The 25,020-nt window shown below is 51.7% G+C and overlaps 1 protein-coding gene, 1 long non-coding RNA gene and 1 other non-coding gene across 4 annotated transcripts; 2 read left to right on the forward strand and 1 right to left on the reverse strand.

The window, feature by feature from the left end:
- The first annotated feature begins 1,089 nt into the window (after window positions 1-1,089).
- On the forward strand, window positions 1,090-1,192 carry LOC119046368 (U6 spliceosomal RNA). Its single transcript, XR_005081967.1, has one exon. It is a non-coding gene; the product is annotated as a U6 spliceosomal RNA (small nuclear RNA).
- Window positions 1,193-11,539: 10,347 nt separating this feature from the next.
- On the reverse strand, window positions 11,540-20,253 carry LOC128628308 (uncharacterized). Its single transcript, XR_008392658.1, has 3 exons — window positions 18,923-20,253; window positions 17,495-17,558; window positions 11,540-13,586 (listed from the first exon to the last, which is right to left on the reverse strand). It is a non-coding gene; the product is annotated as an uncharacterized LOC128628308 (long non-coding RNA).
- Window positions 20,254-22,324: 2,071 nt separating this feature from the next.
- Window positions 22,325-24,732, forward strand: LOC119046367 (uncharacterized). 2 transcript variants are annotated; one of them, XM_053671278.1, is made up of 4 exons: window positions 22,325-22,470; window positions 22,601-22,765; window positions 23,305-23,459; window positions 24,058-24,732. In XM_053671278.1, exons 1-4 carry the CDS (start codon window positions 22,432-22,434, stop codon window positions 24,584-24,586), a joined length of 888 nt encoding a protein of 295 aa, XP_053527253.1. In that variant the 5' UTR covers window positions 22,325-22,431; the 3' UTR covers window positions 24,587-24,732. The 2 variants fall into 2 exon arrangements, with proteins under 2 accessions (XP_053527253.1, XP_053527254.1); XM_053671279.1 differs by lacking the exon at window positions 24,058-24,732 and adding an exon at window positions 23,984-24,031.
- The last annotated feature ends 288 nt before the right edge of the window (window positions 24,733-25,020 follow it).

Genomic DNA, 25,020 nt, shown 5'->3' on the forward strand with positions numbered 1-25,020 from the left:
CCACAGAGTAGAGTGGTTCTGCTTGTGTGTGTGAGGTCCATGTGGAGGAAAAAGGCCAAGAATGGGAGAGCATTGGAGCCTTGTGCACAGGATTTGTGCTCCTAGATTCAGCCATGCCTGAAGCCATTGCCCTTGAACAGGTCTTCTCAACCATGGAACTGTTAATAGTTCGAAGTTAGATAGCCATTGTGGGCTCTGTCCTGTACATTGTAGAATATTTAACACCATCCCTGGCCTCTACCCACTAGATGCCAGTAGCATGCTCTGCCCCAGCACCCTGACAACCAAAAATGACTCTAGACATTGCCATGTAACCTGGGGGTGGGGGGGGGGCAAATACCTTCATTAAGAATCACTACCTTAGATTGCCTTTAAGTCATGTGGGTCAATAAACATACTTTTTTTTTTTTTGCTTTTAAAATTTATTTGATTTTTTTTTGTTTGACTTGGGTTTTTCCGGTCTTGTCTCTGAAGGGCATTCTGCCCAATAGAGAGCTGTGCCTTTACGATTTAGGGTGATATCTAATCAATGGGGCTGGATGGCTGCAAGGAATGATGGGACACTCTGTTGCCAAGGAACCAATTCTAGACTGCAGCTAAGAGGTTTAGTAGTTGGCTGTGATATTCTGAAGGGGTGAGATGGAGCGCCTCCTAGCTTACCTGCTTGGTGATGAAACACTGTCTTGTGGCAGCTTCCCAGGGAGAGGGAAGTGATAGGATGTGCCTGGGGGCGGGGTGGTCATGAGATGTTCTGCCAAGACTCAGATGAGCTTGTTCCGGCCCTGCCTACATCCATCCGAGGGCTGTGACTGAGTATGTAGGACCGCCAGGGTGCCAGTTATTAGGAAATGAAGGGTAATGTCCTTTGGGTGATTAAAAGAACATTTTGCCACTATGATACCATGTACAGGGATTCAATCATTTGCCCAAAATTGAGGGGGGCGGGTAAGGGAGGAAATCACTGATCCGAGTAGATATTTCCAGACCCTCACAAATAGCTAAATGTCGGTATGTTGGACGGCAGACACCCAAGAGTTTTGGTGGATAATTTGTGTCAATATCATAGACACTCCAGAACATCAAGAGAGCTCACTTTGCCAGCAGAGGTACTAAAACTGAAACAATACAGAGAAGATTAGTGGGGCCCCTGCACAAGGATGATACGCAGATGGGTGACAGGTTCCATTTTTTTGTGTGCAAACTAATAAAAAAAAGTTACAGAAAGAAAAAAGAACGCTAAGAGTTATAAAGTGGACTTTTACATCTGTCTCAGAGCCGGCCTGGGAAAGGCTGCTTGGGGTGACAGCTGACTCTGAAACTCTGAAATTCTTGCCTGGAAATCACCCCACCTCTTTCCCCCAGGCCTCACGGGGAGTCCAGTCTGTACCCAGCGAGGATGCTGGGATCCTGGTATTTTGGGGTTTCATCTGAGAGACCCTCACCCAAGCAACGTCTGGCACTCAGTTCTAATTTGGGATGATGCTGGGGGGGGGGGGTGCTGCCTCATCTCAGGTCAAGAGAACACAGAGGGAAGGAAAGAGGGCAAGACAGGCGGGAGGTCGGGAGCCTATGACATGGTCACATGGCACCTTATTTTGGGACTTATTTCCTGGTGTTTAGGAAGGCGCAGGCAAGCTGAGAGTCTGGGGCCAACTTGAGACTCTTAAATCTTCCTTTTCTCCAGGGAAGACCCAAATCCACCATCAGTGATGAGGGACCCCCAGGTTCACCATTTCCTTGGGCTTGAGGTCAACTCAGGGCAGGGACTGGGATGAGGCAGGTGGGCGTTTGCCTTGGGTACAATCATGCTGGCGTGTCCCCAACTCAGTAATCAAGTACAGATAGACGATTTTGATGCAATACTTTAAAAAAACCAAAATTGCTGCCCCCAAAAGTCCGCATTGAACAATATATCAAATTTCCAAATAAAGACAGGATCTGTTTTACCAGAAACTAAAGTTTCGGATGTGTGCCCCTACTTTCCTGATTGCTCAACATTTCTGTCTCGAAAAGGATCACGATCAGAACTACAGCTAATTTAAAACAAACAAACAAATAAAAAGCACCAACAAACAAGCCAAACCCCAGCAAGGCCATTTACATCAGAAACAAACCCGTGATTACTTTTCTGAAACAGCCGAGTCCGATCATGACAGTATTTTATGATCTGAATAGATATTATGCCTGCATCACTCATTGATGAAAATGCCCAACTGAGTCGTTTGACAATGGGAACCACTGATGAACAATCAAATCCTAATCCCAAATTTAGAGTTTCATTAATCTGGCCCCTAAAATTCTGGCAGTCTGCTCAACATCCTCACTTCCTGTTCCAAAGGGCCCTCCTCTGTGTCTGGCTGCACATGTCTGGAGTCTGCAGGCACCCAGAGAAGAGGACTTGCTTTATGATCAGGAGGGAGATGAAAAGCATGTCTTAACAGGGTATTTCAAAAGCATTCTGTGCTCATCGCAGAAGCATCCAAAGCACCTACATTATTTAGAAAATGGCAGGAGCGGGAATAATGAATGCAGACTATGAGAACGATTCAGTTTGCTGTTAAAAAAATGCAACCGAGGAAGAGACAAAATAAAAGCTCTGTTGTCTGCAAAGTCAAGGCGGTAACGAGATGATGAAGCAAAAAAACCAACCTGAGAGCTGACCTTAAAGGAACTGAGCGTTTTAATTTTTTCAAAGGTGGAGAAAATGCCTGAAGAGGGTATCTGAAGGTTAAGGAAACTGTTATGAAAATGAGAATTACATGCTCTGAGCTGTTCACAGCTCTGTCCCTGGAGTGTGAAATTAGCGACTGAAGGCGGATTTCACGGGTGCTTGGGGGGAGCGTGTTGGTGCCGCAGCGGATTGGCGAAGGGGCCTCTCTGCCAAGTCCCGCCCACTTGCAAGCTGCTGTCGTTATTCACGCAGAGCACAGATAACCCTGAGTGCCTGGAGTGGTTTGCATTGATATCGAACGCAGCCTCTCTGCTTCCAGCGGAGTGGTCTGGTGCGGAGTGCAGGCGGAGCGCGTGGGGCAGGGGGCGGGGCACGGGTGGAACAGACCGACAGTCTCACCCAACTTGGGTCTCTCTTTTTAAGAAAAAAGAAAAAATCCATCCCTGTGGGTTACATTCACCGGAAAGGTTGGGACAAATGTTTAGAAAATAGGGATATGGTTTAAAACGTTAAACCTTAAAACACCTCCAAGGGCCACAAGGAATTCTCTGCATCTGGGTTTCCCGTCTGAAACGGTTGATGGTTCCCACCTTCCCTGTCACACCGGGACTCTGGAGCAGCCGGTGGGAGAAATTTCATGCAAGAGAGAAAATTCAGGAGACCGTGAACTGAGAGAGGCGGCTGCATTACCGATTCTGTCCACATCTGTGCCGGTCTCATCTGCATCACAGAGGACAACCGAACACCAGTGTCATTGTGACTTTGCACGCCTCTGCCATAGTCCTGGGGGCAGAGCTGAACTCAGTCTCCGTTAAAAAGATCCTTGTAAACTCAGCTAACAGGCCCCAGCACTCGGTGAAACCAACAGCCTGAGAAAGCAATCGTCTCGGGGGGAAGTCTTGAGTCACTGGAGCATCTTCGGAGGCATGTTTGGACTGTCTCACCGATTGACTTAGGGGAGCACTGTGTCTCTAAACACAGCCCCTTATCGACCATTAGCAAATCACTTCTGATGGGGCAGAAGCCTCCGTGGTGATGGGAGGTGTTTGGCACCCCCAAAACATGGTTTGAACTTCGAACAGTCTTGCGGAAATTAGAGAGAATGTAAGAACTGGCTCCAGCTCTGTGATGCACACTGTAAATCACCCGCGGATGGGGATGCTTTTCGGTACAAATAACAGAAACTCATACTTAGCTTGGCTTAAAGAGTTGTCAGATATGTTGGTCCCCTCAGTCACAAGACGAGTCAGCGATCTGAAGATGTCTTCAAGGATCAAACACCTTTCACCTCTGCCCTGGTCTTTGGTGGGGGGCGATCAGCCCCAGGTGGGAGACTCTCTGGTGTTGGAGGTCATTTGTGTTCAGAAGACGTCAGGTCATCAAAAGCTTTGGAAGTTTCTCAGAAGAGTGCTCCGGCTGGGCTGGGCTGGGGTAGGGCCATCTTCTCTGAGTCTCATGGGATGTGGAGGGAAACAGGAAATTCCTGGAAAGTCGGGGGCTGTTTTTCATGAGGGTGGGCTGTGGATGTTGGAAGCTAGTCCCCAGTGTCCACGGCTCTCTGGGAAAAACCCTGCTTCCTCTCTCTTGCCCTCACTGAGGAGAGATTCTGTTCCTCCCACTGAGTGCTAAATGTCAAGGCTGCAGAATGGCAACCGATGTCTAATGCCGACAGCAGCAGGACAAGGGGCACCGGGAACTCTCAGGTATCAGTGGTGGGCGTGTGAAATGGCGCAACCACTTCGAGAACCTCGTGGGCGGTTGTACAAAGTTAAAATGTACCTCTGTCCTCTGATCCAGCCATTCCACGCCTAGGTAAGTCCTCCAGAGCACTGAAGTCGTGCCCACAAAGGAGGCGGACGAGAGCACTCAGGGCAGCCTTATTCAGGAGAGCCCCAAATTGGAAACGACCCACGTGTCCATCAGCAGGAAGACGAGGAAACGAACTGTAGGCTGTTTGCACAATGGCATACGGCTCGGCAGTAAAAAGGGACATGCTGTTTTCAAATGCTATTCTAATATTTTAGGTAGGCATCCAATAAGACTCGGATAACCTTCTGTTGGATTTATGTTCACTTTGTTCTGTTTTGTTTTGTTTTGGGCAACACTTGAAGCTGCTAGAACCAATCAGCTTCAAGTGTTTTTGATATTTTGGTCACATGCTTAAGACACAGCATCTGAGAAGAGAGCACGGATTGGCCAGGGAGGGGCTGCCTTGTGGAGGAGGGGCTCCTTGATGATTGGCAGATGCTCCAGGCTGTGCCCAGTGGGGAAGCCTTTGTTCCCTCAGAGAGAATGGCGAGGCTGCAAGCGGAGAAAGAGAGAGACCTGAGGGCGGTGTTCTTCCATCACAGCGGCTCTCAACCCTACCGACTGACTCGGCCAACACTCACCTTTGTGACGGATACTAGATAAGGCTGCCTTACACCCTTGAAACAAAATTCATGAATACTATCACCGACCTATACACATAATTAAACAATTGGAATATTGTCCTGGCTCTACTATCGAGGAGAAATAAAAGGAAACTAACTTATAGAATACTGCTTATAAAAAAAATAAGGGGACGACAGAATTGTGCAACATTGAAGTGCAATTCATATGCGCTTGGGAGAGGCTGCACCACAAGATTTACAGAGTCGATGAGCTGTTTGCTTCTGCTGTTGATGAGTAAGACTGCATTTGAAAGCAGCAGGATGACCAGAAGTCATTCTGTCTTAAGAAATATAGGACACGAAAGAACAGGTATAAACCTCTTTACTGAGTAAAACCTATTCCACGTACATTAACAGATGCAACAAATACTTTTGTTCCTATGGAGCTGCGTCTCAGTTCATTATCAACAGCTTTTACTTGTGGAAATATGCGTGGGGACATTTGAAGGTCATGGGGGACCCAGTGGGACTGTCTTGCGTGTGGCAAGAGTTGAGATACACCTGGGTTTCCACCAGCTAAATGCCGGTTGCCCCAGTAAGGAATGAACTGAAAAGACTTTGAAACTTCTTGGGTATCCAAGTGCTCTTCGCCTTTCATTGTCTTTGTGTGGACTGTGTTACAGCTTATTTGTAAAGAACCGATAGTGATGCAAATGATTCCTGTCCTTAGAAATGCACAGTATGTCCAGTGGGGGGTTAACCAACCCGCTGCCCCCATTAGGGAAGAAGCCAGTTTTGTGTCCATTAATCCAATTCATTCCAGCTTTCTTAATAGTTTATAAATGTCTTCACTCTGGATTTTCCTTTGGGTTGGTTCAAAAACCTCTCTGGTCCCCTCGTTCATTACCGAATTAAGTAAAACCTTCGACACATTCATCTAATGGTTGTAGGATGGTCATGATTTTACCTTTAGAAAATTATTTTCAGCAATCCCAGGTATTGTGCAACCCCCGCTTACCCCTCAGCTTCTCAAACTCCCTACGAGACGGTACTATACACATTGTGGGTCCCTGTGCACAAACACACACACAAATCACAAACCTAAGCCATTTTGTCTTATGTTTGCTCCTGTGGCCCCACGGTGCTAAGGTTGTCCAAAAGCTGTATCACTCCTGCTTCATAACTGTTCCACTTTGGTCTTTTAGGGGCTGAAACCCCAACTTCAAGAGGGGGATCCTTGCTATCACACTTTATGCTTAGCCATCTTTGCTTGAGCCAAATCCTCAGCTTTTGGGGCTTGTGTACAATGAAAATCACAACTTCAGCGATGACCCACCACCTCCCTTCAACACGCATGTGAAAGGGAATTACATCCTGTGTAATTCCGATCTTCTCAGTCCCAGTTGTTTCTTTGGTGTTGTGGGTATTTTTAAGCATCAAAAGGAAAAAGAAGGAGAAAATCCAAGGAGACCACCCCCAAGTCTGAAATCCTGTTAAACCTCAAATAAAACCAAACCCACCAGGGCTTGACGGAGTAAGCTCACGAAGAGAAAAGACCAGGGTCTTTGTGGTGAGATTCTGCGGGTCCCTTTGTAAACCTGATTCCTTCCGTCTGGACAGCAAGCGACCAGGAGAATTTGCTGCCTTCCAGGTATTCTGGTTGGGCTTCTTGGAATGGGAGGGACCATCCTTTGATGTTTGGGTTTTGTACTCCTTTTCATAGCCCTGCTCCTATCAGGGGGCAGAAATCATCACCAAAGGCATACAGCAGACATAGCAACGGGCTTGGGCCTGTGAGGGCTCTGCTGTGTAAAATTAGCATCCTGACAAATTAGGGTCCTGCCAACAGATCGGGAAGTCAGGTGGAGAAATGAGATTGTCTTCCTATGATCCTTGCACCGCAATCAATATGGAACGTATTTCCAATACAGAGAAGAGCATCTGTCTGAAGCACTTTTCTGGAGGGTTTTATGATACTAGAATAGTAATAATCACTGTCAAATGCTTAAATGCTAAAAATAGCCTGAAGTGAAATTTGAGTGTGTGACAGTGCCTAATGACTTGCTCGTTGGTTCTCACCTCTCTCTGTGCCCCCCACCCACCCCCCGCATTGTGTTCAGTCCCCGCTGCCTCCCTCACTCCACTCAACCACAGGGCTTTGCTCCTCATCTCCCCCCACTCCCTCAGGTCTCATTTCTACCATATCCTCCCTTGTAAGACCATCGTCCCTGACCACTCACCTAAAAGAACGTCTCCATCCTTCTCCATCTTCTTATTCTGCTGTACTTCCTCCAAAGCACTTTTTACCTCTCAACATCATATTGCATTTCTTTTTCTTTTTATTGGTTATTGTCTTTCTTCTCCATTAAAAGGTCAGGTCCAAGAGGGCAGGGATTTTGTCTTGTTCACTGTTGTAGCCCAACGCCTATGACAGACCTTGGCACATAGTAGGTCTTCGGCTAGTTTTGTTGAACGAACAGGCTTCCACCATTCTTTAAAGCACCAGTTTGGACTCGCCTCCTCCCTGAGGCTTTGGGGATGCCCATCAGAGTCAGTCCCTCTTTCTCACTGGCTCGGTGCTTCCTTGCATCTGACGTGTGTGTTTTGGAACTTTGGGCATGAGGTTCCATACAAGGCAAGGGGGTTAAATCAGGAAAGAAAACAGAATCCCTGCCCCCTGGAGCCACCATTGTCACAGGGGAAAGTGGGGATTAGACACATTACTTGTATGTATCTCACCTTACAGTTACTTTGATCATTTGCTCAAAAAACAATTTTTGTGTTAGAGGGGCTCAGCATTTGACAGAAACTGAGCTAGGCACTAGGGGGGTCTTACAAAATTAACAGACAATTGGAATTAATTTTAAAGGATTCCCAGTATACCAAGTAGTGAAATAGTAGAGGCAGACACGAGAATAAAAATAGTAGTAAAGTGGGGCATGTGCTCTAATAGAGGTGGAGGGATCAACCTTGAAGGGAGAAATCAGGGAAGGCTTCACAGAAGAAGTGACAGGCAGAGGGATGAGTAGGGCTTCATCAGGAGGAGTGGGACTGAAGTGGAAATGCATCCGGGAAGAGGGGAGAGTCTATAGAGGGAAGGTTTAGAGGCCAATGAGCTGCCACTGATGAAAGAACATTGTGGATACCGTGAAAGTGACCAAACTTTCTAGATGATGACTCAGGTTTTCATGTCCCAGTACAATCCAGTTCAATCTAACCCAATCCAATCCAGTTCAGTTCAGTGCAGACCAATCCAATCCAATCCAATCCAATCCAATCCAATCCAATCCAATCCTGAGGTACCTCTTTAGAGTCGGCCAAGTGCAAGTCATCATGGAGGATGATGACTTGTGCAGAGAAGCACAAAACATATCCTTTGCTCTCAAGAAACTCTGAGTCTAGCTTGCCAGCCAGCCAGCCAGGCATGTAAATGGAAACAAGAATAAAAAAATCTGATTCATGTTCAAGGCATCACTAGATGATCACTGACACACGTACTGTGGATTTGTGCCTAATTCCCTTGGTAAAGAAAGAGTAGCAAACCCCATTAGGTAGTGACCAAGTCATTCATTCAGTCATGAGAAAGGATGACTTAAAAGGATTTATTGAGCACCTGTGTTCTGCCCAGCTCATTCTAGGTGTTTGGGGGAAAACTAAACAGAAAAGATGAGACCCTTGATCTCGTGGTGCTCACACTGAAAATACACCCTGAATATTTTAAATGGTGACAATGCTATGAAAAAATACAATGGGGCGGTGGACTGGCAGAGGGTGGGGGCTGCAGCGTGGGCTCTGTGTAGATACAGTGCCTTGAGAGAAAGCCCCTCTGACCCTGTGTTAGAGCCGAGACCTGGGTGTGGAGGAAGAAGCAGGCGTGTGAAGATCAGGGCCGAGGGAACAGCAAGGGCAAGGGCTGGGAGGTGGGGAGAGTCACGCTGGTGTGATTCAGGGCCCAGCAGGCCCAGCGTGGTTGCTGAGCAAGGGGGGAGAGTGCAGAGTGGAGGTGGGAGAGGTGGGCAGGGATGGGTGTCAGGGCCCTGCAGGTCCTGGTGAGGAGGCGGGGCTATTCCTACCAGGAAGGCAAAGGACCGAGTCCTTCATTTTTGACTCACTGTTGGAGGTGCCCCTTCTCTCTCTCACTGGAAACTTATGACAAGAAGAACGCACTCACGGCATTTAATTTAATTTGGACTGTCAAAGGCCATAGAGTTATTCTATTCCCATCACCAAGGGTCCTTCTCTTTCCTGCCCTTGAATCTCCTCTTTTCACCCGGTCTATCTAGACAGCAACAACTCGTTCTCAGGCACTAAGTCCCCAAGGCACCCGATTTCCTATGTGTTACTATAATCATAAAATCACAAGATCCAGGTGCAGCTCTTACCTTTTTGTTGTCGTGGTTGTTGATCTGTACAGAAAAAGGGCAGGGAGAAGAGAATAAGACCCTGTGGCATTGGATCCTATCAGCTCGGCACCTGGAGACAAAGGCCAGCGAGTCTCTGGCTGACGTGTGACAGCTTACCTGGGTGCTTGGAGTGACGGCACTTTGAAACAATGACACCAGTGTGGCTCTTTTCAGGGAGGGTCGCAGGGGCTATGTGGCGCCGGGGAGTCAGGAGGCAGACTGTTTTTTCACGGGGCAGTGATTGTGTGAACCCGCACGTACTGGGCACTGACTGTGAGCCAGGTGTGGCGCTAAGCACTCACAGCTGTTACTGCAACAGCCCTTGGAGAGGGGTGACGTTACCAGCCTGGCTTCGAGATTTGGAGACCGAGGCCCAGACGGGTGAAGTGTGTCTGAAAAGCCCAGCCCTGGCAGACAAAAGCAGACGCGTGCTGGAACTGTGGGCGTCAGGATCCCACACCCCTGCAGCCGTCCTGACAAACGACCACGTACCAAGGAGCTGCGTCTTGGGTGCCCACGGTTCATGGAAAACAGCCCACGCGTGATGCCCATGGCTCCATGTGGGGCAACACACTTCTTCTAACTGCTGCTTGCTGCTGACTCTCTGGTGTCTGTGTGTGTGCACACTTGTGCACATGTCAATGCACACTCGTGTGTGTGCATACAGACCTTATGAGCTGGGGCTCTGGAGTCAGACAGCCTGAACTTGAATCCCACCTCTGCCTCCCCCTACTTCACAACCTTGGGAAAATGAGTTAATCTCTGCATGCCTCAGTTTGCTTCTCTGTCACATGGTGACCTCATAGGGTTGATGTGAGGATTAGATGAATTAGTCCACGTGAAGGTCTTAGAAGAGGGCCCAGCCCAGAGTCGGTGCTGGACAAATGTCACTGGCATTTCTTTGTCCATTGTTCCCCAAGTCTCTCTCCTGGCCCAGCTCTGGGCAGGGCTCTGGGGTGAGTGCCACAGCAGCTGTCTCCCCTGTGGGCAGTTCTCATCGTGAGCAGAGTGGGGGACACACTGGCCTCAGCAGTCACTAGCTGGGGGTGACCTTGGGCCAGGTGCTTCACTTCCTTGTGCCTCAGTTTCCTCTTCTGGAAATGGGGCAATAGTTTCTCTTTCCTCAGGGGGCTGTTGGGAGGGGTGAATGAGTGGCGGGCGCACCTGCCATTTCCTGTCTGGCTTCTGCTCCTCCAGCCTTGTTTCTCCAACTTACTAAGTGTGTTCCGGCCTCCTTGCCTCTGCCTGGAACGCCTGCCCCAGGGTCTTCATTTGGTGACTTCTTCTCACCCCCACTGCATCCTCAGTGAGGCCTCCCTGGCCACGTTATTGATGGAGCTCTCTGCCCACCCCGGTCACTCTCCATCCTGGCAGCCAGCAAAGCATGGCCTGGGGTCGAATCCAGGCTGCTCCCCATTTTACAAATAAAGTTTTATTGAAACAGCCGCACTAATTCACATACACATTGTCCATCCATGTCTGTCTCCCCTGCTGGATTGGGGCCCATCACTGTGGACCCACAGGAGGCATGGACATCGGAGAATGCTGGGCCTCGGGCCTCGGGGTGTTCATCTCCAGGGATCTCTGCCGTCACCTTCTCGGGCGCTGTGATTCCACCTCTCCGTTTGTTCATTTCTGACGAGGCGTGGTGGGCTTGCTTGGGGAAGCAGAAGCGGCCATGAACGTGAACAAGAAACTCAGACAGAAAGATCTGGCTCAACATTTGCTCATTCTTGGCTGTGCCCTTGGGCAGAAGTGTGAAGTCTTTAAAATTGCAGGAAGGGTCCTTATAAGATAAATCACATAGTCGTCAAGCCTCCTGCTTCTCAGACAAGGAAGTTGGGGTCCAAAACCGTGACTTATCTCAAACCACGTTGCTATGCAGGAACCCCAGGCAGGTACCAGTCAGGGCCCGTCTGGCCTCCAGGTGTCAGTTCATCTCGACGTAATCTCTCCCCTGGCTGCCTCAATGTCCCGTACACTGTGGAAGGCGAGGAGGGCTCACCTGCCACCCCCTCAATACCTGACACCCACCCCTAGTACCCACCCCTTCTCCTCATTGCAGCCAGAGGAGTCACGGAATGCACCAAACCCACACGCCACCCTGCGGTCTGAATGCTTATCTGGCTTCACTTTGTCCTTAAAATGAAGACAGCAGCTCCCGAACGTGCTGTGTCCGTGGGGTCGGGTGTGGCTGTGAGTAGCAGAGACTCGAGATGACGGGGCCTAAGGAAGTAGAAGAAATGGAGGAAGGTCGATGTGGCCGCGCCCAGGAAGTGCAGGCAGGATGTCAGGAGGCTGGCCAGAGAGGCAGCCAGGGCCACGTCCCCGGGGGCTGGGAGGGAGGAGTTTCCCCTGCACGTGGGGAAGGAGCCGGAGGATTCGGAGCAGGCGAGGACGTGATTGCATTGGCTTTGATAAATACGGCTTGCTTGTCTCAGTCTGCAGATTGCATCCATTTCAGTGACTGTTTGGTTAACATCTGCCCTCTTTAGCGTCCTGTATACCCTAAGTGAATTGTCCACGGCGACAGGGACCAGGCCGATTCTTGTCTCGGCAGCATATGTCCAACTTCCAGCATATTGCTTGGCAGATGGCGGACACTCCATAAACACTTGTTAAGGAAGGAAAGGAGGGAGGGAGGGAAAGTTTAGTGCAGACACGAGGGCAGCCCTTTCTCTGCCTGTTTTCCCTTCTCATACGTGTAGCTCTGGGTGGACTCCATGGTCTCCCGTGCGTCCATGCCTGAGGTCGAACACATGAAACGCTTCCAGGCACCAGCACATTGATCCCGAGGTTGGCTTCGTGCTGAGGAAGAGTAAGTAATGATTGGAGCTACACCGATGACAAGTTGGTCATCTCTTTGTTGCTTTAAGGAAAAGAGGCTAAAAAGACAGAGACTCTTGGGGAAGGGGTGACAGCGCTGTCTGTCACCGGGGAGGAACAACATAACTAGAGCAGGATGTATTGCCACCTTCTGGTGTGGGAAAGCCAGCGGCTTAAGGGGGAAGGCAGCTCTTCCACGGCCAGCTAAGGAGTTCAGGGAGCACTTGTACGTCCGGTAGCCATACAGAAACTCTGCATCTGCTAACTGCTGCCTTTTGCTGTACCTCCAATTACTCAGCTAGGGCTGGGGCAAGTGTCTCTGGTTTTACTCATTCTCTGTACCCATATACATATTTTTTTAAAAAGAAGGGAAGGGAGGGAGAAAGAGAGGGAGAGACACATTTATGTAAGAGAGAAACATCGATTGGTTGCTTCTCACATGCACCCTGACCGGGGACCGAACCTGCAACCCAGGCATGTGCTGTGACCAGAAATCAAACTGGTGATCCTTTGCTTTGTGGTGCGATGCCCAGCCCACTGAGCCATACTGGTCAGGGCCCATATACCTAGGTTTTGAATGGGAGTCTTGTCACTTTAAGAAGCAGGAGCCTCATGAAATCAATGCTGGGACTAGCCCATCTGTGCTTTGAGTGGCAGGAGCTACAGCATCTGTGCTCAGAGGTATTTGCACATGACTAGCTCTGTGGGGTGATTTTTGGACCAAGTTCTTAGCTATGCAGCCTCTCTGATTACCTGGCCCTCTGGGAAACTTCCTACCTACCCATTCCATTTTAGTAAATTCTCTCTCTGCCTAAATTTACGGGCATGACTTCTATTGTTTTCAACTATCCACGGAACAGGGCAGGGAGGAAAGCTAACTAAGGGAGGAGAGTAACTCCATCCTGACTCCATGGAGATCCCTGGAGCCCAACTTTGTCCCAGAGTCCATTCCAACTTGAAGCGAGGGGGCCAGACTTGGCGTCCGTGTCCCTCCGTGGTGGGCTATGGGCTGCCCTTGGATGTGCCTGGGGGTCATAACCTCCTGGGTGAGGAAGCTGCCTTTGGTCTAGGGCAGCGCTCTGGTGGTGGCAGGGGCACCTGTGAGCCTTGAGGTTCCAGCACTCAGAGCAGCTGGTGTCGGGAGACAGGAAAGGGGATGCGGCAGGGCACCAACAGCGTCAGCAGCCCTCCCCGTAGTGTGCCACTGGGTGGGCGGCCAAGGTGGTCTTCTTCCTCAGGTTCGGGGCAAAGTCAGAGACGGACTCGGCCTGGCTTGTGCTGGGAACAGCAGCATTTGGTGAGCTGCTGCAGTGTCTGCCAAGGTGTGCGGAAAAAAAAAAAAAAGGTAGGAAATTACATTGGAGGCAGGTTTAGACTTCCATTCCAACTTAAGCATCACCTTTGCCCTTTTGGGCTCCTGGGTGATTTTTCCCCCTCTCCGCATTCATCTCCTGGTCTGGGACCCTGACATGGGTCTTATGGACTAATTCTGGAATCACCCTCCCCAGCCCCCCACTCTTACTCGTCGTTCTTCAGGTATTGGCACTCATTTTGAATGTCCCACCGGATGTTTGGGTAAACAAACAAAAAAAAAGCTGCTTAAAAACAACCCGAGCCTAGAACCAAATTCGGTATTACATAGACACCAAAACATTTTTTCCTGTTTTGAAATATACTGAGTTTCTCAAGAATAAAACCAGGGTATCCACTCAGAGAAGAGGAAGTCCTCTGTCCAGGGCTTCACCGAGGGCTCTGGGCCAGTTTGAACCATCTCATTACTGACGGCAACACCCCCGGGGGCAACTGAACTGCCCCCAACAGTGCAGTTATCAGCGGTCCGCATTTGTAGCTTCATTCACTGGGATTCCACGTTCAAGTTCAAGCATCCGATGACTTTATTATATCTTCTAGTTAAGACATACCAGAGCATTTACATGTTGAAATGTGTTTTATTTTTATTATAAATTCCTTTCCTCTCCTCTTGATATTATAGTTGGGCTATTATCTCGGTTAAAAACTATGCATGCAATAAAAATATGCATGCAGGTAGGTTATGTTATCTACGAGTTTCCTTACAGTGAAGTGTAAATTATAAAATATCTCTGGTAAAAACCAGTAACTGGCTCTGATAGACTCAGGAGCCAGAGGTCAGCCAGGTCCCGTCTTTCCCTGGAGAACCCACAGCCTCACCGAGAGGCAGCTTTTAGCTGTTCGTTCGCTTGGGCAGAATTGTGCAATGGCGCAGGGTCCTTGCTGTTCTTCTCTCCCACCTAGGCCTCCTTTGCTGGGATAAGCACCCCGTCTTAAGGAGTCTGTGGGTGACCAAGGTATTTTATCTCCCATCCCTGGGCCATGGAACTCTTCTGGACTTGTCCCCCCACCCCGCCCCGCAGTGCGAACATGGGCTTTCTGGCTCCCTCTGCCCGAGGGGCTGACCTGGGCTTCTGCCAGATTCAGGTCCCTGCCTGGTGAGCAAGTCATTTGTTCCCTCCACAGGAGACTCAGCAACAAGCAAGAAACAAACAAACACATTTTTCAAAAAGGCCAAAAAGCTTAGTCATGCAAATCAGGGTGGAGGAGCGAGGGTAAAGAAAGTACCTCATTCTTATTCTGCAACTTCAGCAGGGCCCTGGCCCACTGGCCGATTTCTGTGAAAACCCTCGGCCCAGAATAGCAAACACCCTGGCACGTTAACGCACATTAATAACAGACTGTCCCCTCCGGAGTAAACACCACCCGTTCCCAGGACACCAAAGAGGCAGAAAACTAACCAGAGGTCAACTGTGTCATTAGTGGCGACACAATATGGGTCCCTCTAGAGGTAATTTAGTCCCTTTAATGGAGGCTCCGATAAAGCCACCGGTTCTCACAGTGGGGCCAGTGACTGAGCAGCAAGCCCAGGTCTCTTGGATACCAGGACAGAGCACGGTGCCTCTGACACCACGGGGTGTTTTTGTGCTGCAAGGTTACATTTGTCCAAACACAGACATGGGGACCCCAGAGAACAGGTGTGTGTGTCACTGTTGTGAGCATACCTGCAAAATGGGACACACAGTGACAGAGTGCTGTAATCAGGGGCTGGCATCTGTGTTTATTGGTTATGGTCAGACACATGGACACAGAAAGGGCTGTCATGAAGGCAGTTATTATACTCATGGACCCGCAGCTCATGTGAGGCCACATGAAGAAGCAGCAGGGTCGGTGATGAGGCAAGGGCAACCTCTTGGCAAGAACCTTTGTTGCGGTTTCTGCAGAAGGAATGGGCAGGGCAGGGTGACCAGGGATTGGCTAGTTTGAATGATTTCCATGGCTCTGGGCACAGGGGCTGTCCCAGGGCTGTCTGGTACCCAGCCCTGGGTGGATTCTGGCAGGTGCACCGTGGCCCAGAGTGGGGAGAGCCTGGGGGCCTGGGCTCCGGATTGGCTGGTTTGTATTTGCCCAGCTCGCTCCAGACTGAGCTGTGTTGGATCCCTTGAAACTGGCTGACTCTGGGAGGGGCAGTTGCTGCAGAGTCAGCGTTGCTCCAGAATTAGCACCACTCTGAAATGTCAAAGCATCTGAGTGGAGAAAGAAACCACATGGTTAATACAGAAACACGGCAGGACACTCGTGTGCAATGTGGGTGCACACACGCACAAGTGAATAGCTGACTTAAAAACGCACACCCAGATGAGTGACAAATGTCTTCCTCCCATCTGCCCTGGGACAGCGACAGCTTCCTGCTGTTGCTAACGTCTGTGCCTCAACATCCCTGTTTGCTTTAACACTCTCGATGACTCTGGGCACAGACTGTCTGCGTTAGCACCTTGGGAAACCGTGTGGGTGAGTCCCGCCCCCGTGCCGGCCCTGAGCCTCCCTCCTCCTGCGGGTACTTGGAGGGCTCTGTCAGGAACCCTGCCACATTGCAAAGGCATGAAGTCGGTGGGAAAGTTTGAGGTCGGAGTCATAATTATTTGAACATCAAAGCACATTTCCATATGTTATGCCTTTTGTTCTTGCAACATCAGTTCTAAGAAGCACGCAGGGCAGGTGCTGTCACGCCTCACCTGTGGTGGAGACCAGGGACCCGCAGCTCAGGGAGAGAGGGATGTGTGCAGACCCAAAGCTGGGGGGGTGTGGGGCTGAGGCCAGAGTCCCTGCAAGGGAAACTGCCTGACAGGGGGGACCGAGGTGGCCTTGGACCTCCACCATCTCCCTGATACCTGGCACAGCGGTAAATCACACATCTTAGCACATGCCACGTGAACACGTGCATGCGTGGGTAAGTTGAAGGGTCCCTTACTCTGAGGAAACCCTCACTGGGCACGCTGGGACACAGGACACTGATGTCCAGCTCCCAAGGGACCAGTGTGTCCCCTCTGAGTCATTCATCCTCCATGGAGGCCAGCATAACTTTCTCTTTTCGGGGGCCACCAAACACTGTGACAGACGAGCCCCACTTTCCCCCATAAGAACAGAAGTTCTCCTGCGGTTGCCGCCTCCGCCCGCAGCCTCCTCACACGCTCCCTGGGGACACTCACACCAGCATCTCCGACTTCAGGAGCCCTCAGTTCCTGTGGTTCTCTCATCTCAGGGAAACTGGGTCCTGTGTCTGCGATGTCAGCTATTTTTACAGCTTTTGAGGTCCAGTAGAAGGAAGTTTGTATTTGCCCTGTATTTGTGGGACACCGTTGACCTGAGACCGAACTGAGGTGGCCTTAAGTGCTCTACTCAAACTGACACCTGGTGCCCGGCCCTGTGGGCACCTGAACCAGAGGTGAAGGAGGTGCCTGCCCGGAGGGAGGTTGGCAGGGGTGAGAGCTGGGACCTTGGACGGGCCAGGCGGAGGCAGACAGCGGGGCGAGACTGGAGAACACGGCTGGGACCGACGCTGAGCGATGGGTCCGGTGTGTCCTCCCTGGTAGCCACTGGCCTCTTATGGCTGAGTTTATATTTATTAAAACTAAATAAAATAAAAATTCAACTCCTGAGTCACACCAGCCACATGTCAAGGGCCCCACAATGCTGTGTAGCTAGTGGTGACCAGACTGGACAGGGCAGATAAAGAACAAGTTCACGGTCACAGAATGTTCCCTTGGAAAACACCAGCCAGACAGACGAGGCCTGGAGCCCAGTGAGGACTCAGGTCGCAGCCAGGCTCTGGGTGAGAAGAAAACAGGACGTGTTCGAGCTCCGCCCCAGAGACCCTCCCTCCCCACTCCCCCAGCCCTTCACTCACTCACCTATTCGTTCCCATGTGTGCAGCTGCTGCTGGGGGCCCCGGCCTCAGGGGGCTCATGCTCTGGTCTGGGGACACACACAGGAGAGGAGCGGGTCAGTCGGTCAGTAAGCAAGACAATTTCAGAGAGTGACAAGTGCCACGAGCGCAGCAGAGCGGGTGATATAACAGACGCTGTGTCGCAGGGGGAGGGTGGGCCTTAGTTTGGGGAAGCGTCATCTCTGGGCACCCAAATGACAGGGCCAGGGCAGTGGGTGGGTGTGACCTCCGGAGCCCACTGCCCAGCTGGCCTGGGAGCCCCAGTGCGAGGGGAGCACGGAGGCCGGGACTTTCCCCTGCTGCCCACGCCGGGCGCGCAGCGTCCCAGTGTCAGCACAGACCACGGTGGGTTCTCCCGGCAGAAAGTGGGCACAGCGGACCCCAGCCACGGTCCCCGACACGTCACTGGATTCGGCCAAAGGAAATGACCCACTTGGCGGTGGGAGAGGCCCACACAGGACGACCGTGAGGAAAAACCCAGCAGGTGCGAGTGTCCTCTTGGTTTCTGGGCAGGTTGGAGGTTTCCCAGCGTGGCCGGGGGAGTTTCTGTCTGGAAATGAGCCTCCTCCCGTGGGACTCTCTGGGTGACAAGGGCCAGAAGACCGGACTCAGGCGGCTCATGCCGAGGGCAGTAATAGGCTTGTGCACTGGGGCTTGGTCGTCAGGCAGAGCTGGGTCTGAGGGCTCAGCCGTGTCCTCTGGACTCGGCCAGGTTCCCCCCCCATCCCTTCCGGTGGCACTGGGTTCCCTGCAGGCTCCACTCAGGACCAGGCAGCTAGAAGCAACCTGGGCTCAACTCCAATGACGCTAAGTTCACACTCTACTCAGGTTCAAGTCCACAGACAAGAGCAGGACACCAGGAGGGCCCCGCACTCCCTGTGGGGACAGACAGGTCCGATATATTACTGAGCCTATCACTGGCCAGGCCTGGCTTGTGTGCCTCATCCCCTGCCCCGGGGCCTGGGGGTTCAAGGTCAGCTCATCCCAAACACCTGGGCTGAGTCAGGAAGGTGAACTTTCAGATGATGGTCAGGTTCTCTTCCTACAGGATGGGGCCCCAGATCTGGAGGAGGCACAGGAGCTGGTCACTCGCAGAGCGGCACATGGAACACACGGCATTTCCGAGACTCTGGGAGGGGTCACAGGGTTGGTGCAGAGCAAGTCCTGCCAATTCAGGATTCATTACTGGATGCTTCCACCGCCTGAGAGTTCCTACCTGTGAAGGTGGTCGTTATGTGTAGGGTGAGGGCTGTGTTCCATCTATACCCCAGAACAAGCAAGTTCACACATGAGTGGACTTCAGGATCTGGATTGTCAAGGGCCAGCTGTGGACACTTTTCCGGCCAGGAAGGTGCTCGGTCCCAGTGCACGGAAACCAGTTCCACGATCTTACCTGAGGGTGGCTGCCGCCGTCCAGGTCAATCCATCCAGGGGCGGGATCCAGGGCGGGTGCAGATGCCATGTGACGTCACCAGGAGGCAGGCCGGCTCCCCCTGCCCCTCTGCCCTCCGTCCTCAGCTGGGCCTTGGCTCTCACGGTGCCCTCAGCTGGCGATGCTGGGCCCCAGCCCTTGTCTGCCCCAGACCAGGAGCAGAGGAGAAGGAGTTGACCAGGAGGAAGAGGCTAATGGGAAAACGGTGCTTTCCCAGAATCCCCAGCAGCTGTCTGCTTCCACCTCAAGGCTGGAACAGGGTCACACAGGCACAGTGTCAGGGAGCTGGACAAGGTTTCGGGAGCACGTGACCTCGGGTCCTGTGAGTGAGGAAGAGGGCCTGCCCTGGGTGGAGAGCAGAGATGGCCGTCTCGGTCCAGGGAACTGGCCAAAAAGATGTGTGTTTCCATGTGGAGGACACATGGAGCTGTTTTGATCAAAGGAACATAATTCACATCTTCGCAAACACAAAGTCCTGCTTTTGAGTAATGAAGGCGACCAAACCACATGGTCCCACCTGCAAATATTCCTCCTGGGCTCTGAGTTACTCCAGTTTACCATCCTGTGGTTCAAACCCACTAGAGAAGTTGGAGTGCTCAAGACACGCTCCTGCAGTGACCTGCTTTTCTGTGCGCAGCACGGGTCACCCTAACACCTGGCCACCTCCACAGGGGAAGCCTCGGCTGCCTCCCACCTGCAGACAGGCCGCCACGGCATTAAAATCTCCTCACTGGCCAGGATGCCTGGGCTGGTCTCCAGCAGCTCCAGCCTGGACGTGGTCCCAGAGATAAGTCACAGCTCTTTAAAAAGCCACGGTGGCCCATTATTTCTGCTGGAAAATACCCCTGGGTCTTCCCTTGAGTGCAGGTGACAGGTCCCGGCTGTGGTGCTCAGCTCCGCCCAGAGTCACCACCAGCAGGCCCACCTCTGTAACGAGGACACTGGGAGGTTCAGATGAGTGAAATGAAGTTCCTTCCCCGGCGCCTGGAACCTGCAGGAAGGTTTCAGCGAGTCCCGTCAGCAGAAGAAGCAGGAACGTCTGCAGCTGAGGGCCCCTGCCCATGAGAAGTGCCCTGTTCGTGCCCGGTGAACATGCAGGTGAGCCAGAGTGACAGGTCGGTGATTTGCGATGTTCTGCGGGACTTCTCAAGTGGATAGCAGCCTGAAGCAATAAACGGAGCACAACCGATCAATTACTATGGATGTTTTCAGCCAGGAGAACATAAGGAGCCGCCACACACCCGTCACCCGGGGTCAGCAGTCATCAGGATTTGCCCCACTCCCTCCAGCACGCCCACCCTTCTGCCGTGTTTTAAAGCCCACCCCACCCTGTGCGTGGAGGTTGCCTCGCACAGCCGCGATGTCCCCCGCGCTCGAATGGTCCAGTGGCCCCTGTTGTCTTGCAGGGTCTTTTTCTCACTCATTTATTGTGTCTCCTTTACTAGAAAGTTCATCCCCTGAGGTCCATTTGTACCTCAGAGAAGGGGATCAATAGATATCGCTCAGAAAATAGTGGATAAATGAATGAAACAGGTCTGAATAAATGAATAAATTCAAGGTTAATGTTTTTTCCAAGAAGTCATATTGTTATGGCCAAAAAAAAAAAAGCGATAACTCTGCCCTTTGAAAGCTGTCCTGTGACCATTGCGTCCATTCTGCATGAAGTAGTGGAAATAAAGATGCTGAGGATTTTAATTGAAGAAGTGCATCCCTGGGTAGCCGCTATTTCCGATCCAGTTGCTGGAGCAGCTGTCCACATTGCAAATGACAGGACCCTGCCTTCCCAGCCACTTCCTGCTCCTCAAGGGCCATCTGGACCCTTGGCTGTTTATTGTCTTCTTAATCCTTAAGGTCCAAAGGGCCTTGGAGAAACCCTTTATTTTTCTCCCCTTCAGCTCTGGACCTTCCTGGCCCCCTGCCTGCCCCAGGGCTTGTCCTGAGGACTCATTAAGTCACCGGGACACTGATAAGTGTCTGGGCAGCCCTAGACTAGAAGGAGACCCCATTGTTCCCTGTCACAGGGGAGCCCGGGCCTGGCAGGCATTTTCCTCCTTCCTCCCCGAGTTTCAAGTCTATTAAAAATGCCTTTCTTCCCGCTTCCTTTCAGACGTCCCTTCGGTGGAGTCCGCTTCACCTGCTGCTTTGTCTTGGTGACCTCACGCTGCTTTCATGTTGTTTTTATCCCAGAGCCACCGCAGCACCTGCCAGAAAGGGGGACTGGTTGTAGAAAGGAAACACTTCTCTTAATTACTCTTCAGCTCCCGAGTGACTCGCCCAAGGTCAGGAGCCGGGCAGTGGAGTGTCTATGAAAGCAGGGGCCTCCGTCAGGCTGGCCCTGCTGTCGCTCTGAGCTGACTTCCGCAGGCCACGTTACCATCACCGATCCCTGCAGTGGCATCTCATCTGAGGCTGTTCCGAGAGCTCTGAGTGATGCTGTCTCAGGTGTGATGAGAAGCCAGCAGCAGCTGCCTGTAGAGGGAATGTTCCAGAGGGGGGTGGGACCTGGGCGCTCCCTCTGACGGGTGGGGAGAGAGGTCACAGGAGATGCTTTGGTGTCTCTGCAGGTAGACCAGGTGTCCTGCAGGTGGGCAGAAAGGGAAGGAGCCTCCGATGAGACCCCCAACTCCCTCCTGTCCACTGCTCTGCCACCACCTCTCTGGAGACCAGCAGGCTGGTTTCATTTCCACGTTATTCCGTTCAGGTCAATCCGAAAAGGAAGCCAAGTCCTCCCAAGTCCCGACTCTGATCTCCCACAGCTCTGACTCTCAGCAGCTCTGGAGAGGAGCAGCCCCATTTCCCCGATTTATAAGTGGGGTCCCGAGTAGCAGGCATTCTCCTGGAAAGGCTGGGGTGGGTGTGGCAGTTGCAGGGGTCTTGCCCTGGCTCTGCGCCGGGCCCAGCTCTGCACATCCTCGTCCCTGCCAACCAGGGGCCAGAAGGGTGAGGAGACACTGGGGTCAGGGCCCACGTGGGACAGGCCAGGTAGAGCCGTGTGCACGAGGATGTCACCCGACACCAGGTCTGCCTGCAATCTGGTTGCTCATTAATAGAAAATTGTATCCACTTTCGGCGGTCGGCGTGGGAACAGGACTCTGAACTCCTGAAGGTGACTGTGACTGCAGCCAGTTTAGGTCCTCGCCCGGTGTCTACAGCTGCAGACGTTTGTCCCCTGTTTTAGGTGTGTGGACACGAATGTTGCATTGGTAGATGAAGCCCGGGCTGTCTAGCCACAGGTGGTCTCTGGTACTGCGCTAACCTAGAAATCCAAGTGGCCAGCGGTGGGAGGTCCTGCCCTCCACTCCCTCCCCTGGGGTCCGGAAGTCCAGTTCTTTCAGCCTCGCTGCCCATACCGGGCCTTTCCTCTAACTCCAAAGTTCAGATTTCAGGAACCAGGCTGGTCACGAGAAGGTGTGTGTCACACACACAGAGTCAGCGAGGGAAGTCCTTGGTGTAGTCATCTGTCTGACTCTATGCATCTGCCTCTTTCCTGGGCGACTCTATGCGAACAGGTAGATGGCTTGTGCTGGCGAGGAGCAGAGCACTGTCGAGTCTCAGACAGTTCTGGAGATGAAAAGGCTTTGGGGGTGGTTTGATCAGGTGCAGTCTCCCTGAAGTTCTCTTGGTTCCTACCTCCCTCAGGGTCCAGTGCTGACTCGGGAGCAGGAAGAGGCTACAGAGGTTCTGAGACCCACATCCACATTCACTGTGTCCAGAGAGAGCCTCAGAAAAGCCAGAAAACGAGGCAAGCATCTCCTTACATCTTACTGCCCACCTGGGCAGGAGGCCAACCTTGAACCAGTCAAGGTAGGGGGGGTGGGATGAACTGACTGATTAGGCCAATCATGGCTCATCTGCTCCTGGAGCTGGGGTCAGGGTCTCGGGCCCACTAGGCTACTGAGCTGGGACAGCCAGGGCCACGTAAAGAAGGGGGTGGCCAAGAGTTGCCTCTAATCCCTCAGTCAGTGTCCAGGGCACAGAGGAAGTCACCAGATCTTCTTGGGAAAAACAGGAACACTGATAATGAGATTGTCTTACGACAATGTTGTCATAAGAATCCAATGAGATCATGGGAGGCAGTGGAATCAGCAGAGCCCCGTGAAACTGTTAGCGGGAGGAGCAAACGTCATCGGCGATGCTGTTATTGTTATTAATGCACCAGCGTTTGTCTGCTTACTGCAAAATTGGTCCTTTCAGGATGATGGAGTGCTAGCTGTAAGGTATCTCAATCCGAGGCACTGAAAATTCTGTTTCTTTATTGTAAAATTATTACTGCGTGAAATTGCTTTTCTAATTAGAATTAATTTTTATGACACAAGCAATACATACGTTTCTTTCCTCTGTAGGCAATTCGAAACATTCGAGACAAGCTCACATCCCTATCACCTGCCCCTGGCTTCCACCGGCCCACCCGTGACCCCGGTCATCAGCTGGATGTGACGGAAAACCTTTCGGGGGCGGCGGGGGCTCTTTCCATGCAGTTGTCTATGTGGCTTCTTAGGTAAAACGCGTATACATCTTCTTTCCTTCCACAAATGCATGTTGACTACCCACTGTGTGCCAAGCATGGTTCCCATGGAGCAGAGGTTAGATCGAATGAGGCAGAAAATGAACAAATGAAATACAGAGCAGGGTAAAGAAATAGAGGGTGAGTGGTCAGGGCGGAGGCGGTGTTTGGGCAGAGGGAGCAGGTTGCGAGGCTACCCTGGAGGAGGACTGCTAACTGTTTTTATTTTAGTTTTAATCACCGTCATGCCTCCAGGTTTCTTCAAGAGACACTCTTGAAAAGGCGCCACTATGGGGAATTTTCTCAGAATAATCCTGCCCAGGACTGCTTGTGCCCTTGGCCTTGGCCTAGGAGGGTCTGCACTGCCCCACATGTACCCCTATATCCATTTAATGGTGATCAAAAAACACCATGACGGGTCAAGAGAGAGACTGCGGAAGAAAAGGGGAAGCTTTCTTATCCTCCTAGCTCTTGTCTTGGCATTTTCTTCCTGCTCTGGAGCACTTTTCCTTTTGCAGAGACCCCACAAATGACGAAGTTGGACCCGCCTAGAGCACTTAATAAATCCCGTTCCCTCTGTCCCCTCTCCGAGGTGGCTCTCCCAGTCGGCCAGAGGAACAGGACGAAAGCCCGGACCTGGCCCCAGTCTTCCCGTCTCCATACACGGAGCCCATCCGACGCCCGGGCGTTGTCCTGGGCGCCTCCATTCCTTCCACACTCACGTACCCAGCAGCACAACCTGCCAGCTCCACCTGGAAGAGACCCCCTCTCACCTGCTCCACTGTGACTGGGTGGCTCAGGCCATCCTCCCCCTGGTCTCCCTGATCCTGTCCTTGCCCCACCCCCAACCTGTTCTCAGCCAGGTAATCCTGTTACCATACAAACCAGATCAATCCCATAGACTCACCTCCTCCAGAGTAAAAGCTGAAGTCTTCCCAGTGGTCCGCAGGCCTCAGATGACCTATGTCCCCGTCTCCATCACCACCTGTCACCTCTCTAGCATTACCTCTCTCCACACTCCCCTCTGTCCTCTAGGCTCCATCCACACTGGTCACCTGCGCTGCCATGTCCCCTGTGCCCAGAGTCTGCACCAGGCACACACGGACTGCATGTTTCACTGAATAAATGAATGAATGAAAAACAGACATTCTCCGCAAGGCGACCCTGCTCCCCAAAAGGTGAAAGCTGGTTCTGGGGGAAGAAAAGATTCTACCCTCTTTACGCGAGAACACAGATGTACCTGTAGTACATAAACCGTAGCACCGTGTTTCTGCGGCATTAAAATTTCATGATGGGACGGTGAAAGAAAAAAGGTCTAAAACGGCTCCTTAGAGGGTGGTAATGAAATACGGGTTGAGAAACACCAAATTAGAGGAAAACTGGTTGAAACTGCAGCCGGCTCTGGTTCCCCCCACACACTGCCCAGGCCATGGTAGGAAAGTGGAAGACAAATGAAGATACGTCAAGGTATGTAAAACAGTCTCAGATACACGGGGCGGGGGAGGGGGGAATAGAAGGGGAAAGAATAGGAGGAAGGCCTCAGTGCTTTGGAAAA

This window comes from Artibeus jamaicensis, unplaced genomic scaffold (assembly GCF_021234435.1).
Source record: "Artibeus jamaicensis isolate MK-2021 breed Jamaican fruit bat unplaced genomic scaffold, CSHL_Jam_final contig_685, whole genome shotgun sequence".
In the NCBI taxonomy this organism is placed as follows: Eukaryota; Metazoa; Chordata; class Mammalia; order Chiroptera; family Phyllostomidae; genus Artibeus; species Artibeus jamaicensis.

Bases quoted from the DNA above. Each gene is read 5' to 3' on its own strand.
- LOC119046367 (XM_053671278.1), top strand. From the start codon at position 22,432: ATGCATCTGCCTCTTTCCTGGGCGACTCTATGCGAACAG. The intron at 22,766-23,304 runs GTAGGGGGGGTG...TTTCCTCTGTAG, and splicing joins CCAACCTTGAACCAGTCAAG to GCAATTCGAAACATTCGAGA. The intron at 23,460-24,057 runs GTAAAACGCGTA...CCCCTCTCCGAG, and splicing joins TTGTCTATGTGGCTTCTTAG to GTGGCTCTCCCAGTCGGCCA.